The sequence below is a fragment of the Gregarina niphandrodes genome (assembly GCF_000223845.1).
Source record: "Gregarina niphandrodes unplaced genomic scaffold scaffold00102, whole genome shotgun sequence".
In the NCBI taxonomy this organism is placed as follows: domain Eukaryota; phylum Apicomplexa; class Conoidasida; order Eugregarinorida; family Gregarinidae; genus Gregarina; species Gregarina niphandrodes.
Window position 1 is genome coordinate 1 of NW_011645867.1, and position 4,975 is coordinate 4,975.

Genomic DNA, 4,975 nt, shown 5'->3' on the forward strand with positions numbered 1-4,975 from the left:
CTGCCGCCTATGTTTCCTGCAGCCTGCTGGCCATCCACACAAAGGAGAAACATCCGTTCCAGATTCAGTCCACGTGATCTGGAACATAGTGTGTGTGTGTATACAAACACGCGCACCGGTATCCTATTTTTAAGATCCCATCTAACTAAGACTAGAATATGGCGACAGCTGCAAACAACGAAAACGCCCCGAGGGATAACACACCACTGCTGCAGACACTGCTCCAACGACAACTAGAGTTGATGGAGTTGATAGCTAAGAGGTCACACGAACCAGAGGAAACGACATTGAGGTTGCTTCAAGAAACATCGGCAGCTCAATCAAATATTAGCCTGCCTCCGTTACCGAGCTCTGAACTCGCATGTGACGAGTGGTTTACAAAAGCAATCCAAAAGCACAAAAGAACTCCAAAATTCATAATCCTGCGAAAACTCCAGCAGATATATTGCGTTGCGCCGGATGCAACTTCACCACGAGAAGCATACCGTGCCTTCATGCGATACAAATTCCCGAAAAGCACGGCTTTATACGAGGCTATCGCAAACATAGACACGATCACCACCACAGACCTAACCAAGGCACATGAGGAACTCACACACAGCATGGATACCATACGAAACATCTGTTTTCGTCTCGACACCGTACCGTATCACTTTTTAGGCATGGTAATGTTCAGCTACAACAAGCGTGCACATCCATCTGTCCGGAACCACCTAACAGCATGTGCGGAACCCGAAGAATGGCTATATAGGCTGCTAACGGTTCAAGTAGTAACACCGAAGTCAGGAAGGCAAAACAACGAGAAGAGAGGATCTTCTGAGCCAGAAACGATACCGACGGACCGAGCGCGGCCACATCAACAACTGTGGAAACAGTGCGCTGTTTATGGAAAGTGCAGCCATGATGACACTGAATGCTACCAACAGCGAGGCCACACGTGGAATGAACGAAAGGGAAACATCTCTGATTACAAACGGAAGCCAGCTATGTCTGTTAAGTATTTTCGACACCCAGGTGACACTTTTCGAGATTCAGACGCCACTAGGCCCCGCTCTGATTGATACTGGTTCGGCTGCAAATCTTGTCCATTCCGAATATGCATCCGCAAAGAAAGAAGCCCATGCCAAACCAACCCTCGTTGACGCAGGGGGCCAACGACTAGATATAGACGGGTATACAATAACGGACGTTACCCTACCAGGAGGTCGACAGGAACAGATTTTCGCTTGGACTACCCCTAACTTACCAGTGCCGATAATTATTGGATTACAGCAATTGGAGGAATGGAAAGCTGTACTGACAATCCCGACCGCGGGAACCGCCTCCCTTCTATGCCAGAAACATAATGACACGGATGCACGTGTGCTATTGGGCCCAGCTAAGGTCTTACCGCAGAGCCTAACGGTAGACCCCACGCGCAAACCGATTGCGGCCAGACCGTATGTTTATCCGCCAGGAATCAGGAAACAAGCCATAGACACGATACAAATGATGATAAACAACGACATCATTAGACCAAGCAACTCACCATGGGCTGCTAAGCCTCGGATTGTCTTCGACGGAGCTAAGCCCATTAGAATTTGCGGCAACTACATTCCGCTAAACACTTGCCTACAAAATAACGCCTATCCGCTACCGAATACGGAAAGCCTATTACAGAGAGTGGCTCAAGGAAGATATTTTACCAAGATTGACTTATCAAAGTCTTTTTGGCAAATACCATTGGACGAAATGAGCAAGAAATACACAGCGTTCTATGGACCAGATGGCCTCTACGAATATAATCGCCTGCCTTTCGGTCTGAAGACAGCTCCGGCGATATTTCAGAAAGTCATAGATGAGGTTCTAAGCGGATTCACGACTTTTGCGTTCGCATACATCGATGATATTGCGGTAATAGGAGCAGACCCTTTGGAGTGTAGACTTCGCCTAAAGGAAATAGTTGACAGACTCGAAGGGCACGGTTTCACCATCAACCAAGCCAAGTCTGTGTTCGAGCCACAACACCAAATCGAATTCTTGGGACACTTGGTATCCCATCACCGAATAGGAACACACCCAAAGCATACGGAGGCTGCAACGAACATGAAAATACCGGAAAACAAAAAGGAACTACAGCAGATTCTCGGATTTGCAAATTACTTCAGGAGGTACATCGCTCGATTCGCAGAGATTGTGGCACCGTTATACCAAGCACTGAACCGAAATCCACTCGCCCTATCGGACAAAGAAATTCAAATCATTGAACGAGTAAAAGAGTTAATTTCGAACCTCCCAGACCTGCACCCTATGGATGATGTGTCACCGTTGGTTCTCGATGTAGACGCATCACAACGGGGGATAGGAGCATGCCTCTTTGCTCTCCGGAAAGACGAGTTATGGCCAATAGCGTACGCATCTCATGCGTTTGACAAGAGAGAATCGAAATGGCCGATTAGAGAGCTTGAAGCGTTTGCCATCGTATGGTCCTTAAAACATTTTAGGACCCTCCTGATCGGTGATAGAGAACTAACGATTCGTTCGGACCACCAATCACTTCAGTGGATACGAGAATGCGAACGTGGCCGTATCGCACGGTGGAACGCCATATTGGATGAATTCAACGCTAAAGTTGTTTACAGAAAAGGCGCTGATAACATTGTGGCAGATGTTCTTTCCAGACAGATAGCCACCGATGAGATTTCTGATGACATTGCAGACCGAATGCAACCAGATATGTGTTTGCCTATTATCTCGTACCCAGCGTTACAAGTAGACGAGCCGGCCAGAATTCATAAGTTCTGCTCACTGGACTTGATGACTATTGCGGAACACACAGCACATGATGCGGAGGGAGAAAGGCTCTATGAGGCTAACCTCCTTAACAAGCAACACGCGTGTTACTGGGAAGGCGATCGCGTCTATATACCATCTGAACTTCGGACAATGACGTTGGGCCAATTCCATAACCCCCACTCCTTCCATTTGGGTACTACTAAAACGTACCGACATATGAAGACCGTAGTTTACTGGCCAAAAATGAAGGAATCCATAGATGCCTATGTCAAATCGTGTACCACATGCCAGAAATCGAAGAAGGGCTATGAATGCAGACAGGGATCACCCTTACACATACAAGGAATACAACCACTACACACGCTCCTTGTTGATTTCTATGGACCTGTCATAAAAAAGTCATCGGACTCTACTGGAGATAATGAAACGCCAGAAAAGTACTGGTTGTTCTCGATGATGGACGCCTTTACACGCTACTGGCAAGTGGCGATTGTTCGCCATACCGACTCAGCAACGGTATGGAATGTTTTGCTTCGAAAATGGTTCGAATATTTCGGTATCCCAGATAGGATTGTAAGCGATAATGCCACGTCGTTTACTTGTGACTTCTCGGTAAGGAAAGCGGACGAATTGGGGATTCAGTGGATATATAATGCTCCATATCACCCGATCGCTCGAGCGCCTGTCGAGATACTAAACCGTCACCTCAATGTGTTCTTCCAACAACATTCTGTGCTAAAGCCAAAATGGACTGAAGAACTTCGACTCTTTGTCCAGCAGTACAACAATACTGTACAAGACACCATAGGCTTTGCTCCGTCAGAGCTATTGTTTGGACGAACTCTCAACCCTCTAAAGATAACCGTCGATGTGGTTGACGACTTGAAGACTCACATGAAACAGATACAGACAAAAAGGGATGAAGCGATGGCGCATATTTCTCAACAACAGGCGGAGATGGACTTGAACTCCCGAACTACGTCTATTAATCCCATAGTAGGACAACTAGTATGTGCGCGGCTATACCCAAAGAGAAAGCATGATCCCATTTTCAGCGATCCTTAACAGATTGTTTCCGTTGATAAAGAGAGGCAGATCGTGCAGTTGAAGTCCACGGAAGGAGATATCATTACACGATCGTTCAAACAAATCCACCTACTTCCTGCTCTTGAAGCAAATTTTGGGGAACGGGAACAGCCGGAATCAGAACACATCGAAATAGATAAGGAAGATCAGGACCAAGAAGGCAACCAAATCGTTGAAGTGCGTGCGGAACTGGAGCTCGAAGAACCGGAACTCGAAGATCCAGAGCAAGAGGAACACAATATAACCACCTCGCACACGACACGAAATAGTGAACACCACAATCCATTACTCTCTTCATCAGATTCAGAGGAACACAATGTAACCACCTCGCACACGACACGAAATAGTGAACACCACAATCCATTACTCTCTTCATCAGATTCAGAGGACCACAATAAAAACACAACTACCAATCCTCCCTCGCTGGAGTCTACAAATCAAGTCTGGCGGAGGGAACCATCGAATGGCCGACTCAAACGAAAAGGTGCTGATTTGTTGGGCACACAAAAAAAGAAACGTTACTCGTTAATAGTCAGGTGCTCATCTCCCGATCTCGTGCACCTATTTGAAGGGGGGGCATGATCTGGAACATAGTGTGTGTGTGTGTGTGCATACAAACACGCGCACCGGTATCCTATTTTTAAGATCCCATCTAACTAAGACTAGAATACCACGGCACTTGGAAGCCACGACGGGACTCGAACCCGCAACCCCCGGTTCCGAAGACCGATGCCCTATCCATTGGGCCACATGGCCGGAGAGGCATAATCGGATTGCGTCATAAGACCTTTCAGCAACAAAAGATCTTTCGCTCATACGCTTCTTCAATTCCACACCCAGCGCCGGGCATTCGAACCACTTTTCGACACAACGGTCTTCTGAAGTGGGGTTCGAGCGCCAGCGACGTTCGCCAGAAGATCTTAAGTCTTCCTCCTTAGCCCCGCGGGTGTTTCAGCGGCGGCGGTGGTTGTCGAACGAGATCGCCAGAAAGCCGACGCAACCGGCACACACGGTGCGTGCAGCAAGGCCACATGCCGGGCGTATTGTCCAAGATGTGTCATGCGTCCAGGGACATACGGCGAAAGCGCTTATACGACGCAGGCTTCACGGTCGT

General features: G+C 47.7%; 1 protein-coding gene and 1 non-coding gene across 2 annotated transcripts; one reads left to right on the plus strand and one right to left on the minus strand.

The window, feature by feature from the left end:
* Positions 1–942: 942 nt before the first annotated feature.
* GNI_198740 (putative KRAB-A domain protein) lies at positions 943–3,840 on the plus strand (the record flags this gene model as incomplete). The annotated part of the gene is made up of 1 exon (XM_011135427.1): positions 943–3,840. The coding sequence occupies one exon, from the start codon at positions 943–945 to the stop codon at positions 3,838–3,840; it is 2,898 nt and encodes a 965-aa protein (XP_011133729.1).
* Positions 3,841–4,544: 704 nt separating this feature from the next.
* On the minus strand, positions 4,545–4,617 carry GNI_198750. The gene has a single exon. It is a non-coding gene; the product is annotated as a tRNA-Arg (tRNA).
* Positions 4,618–4,975: the final 358 nt, after the last annotated feature.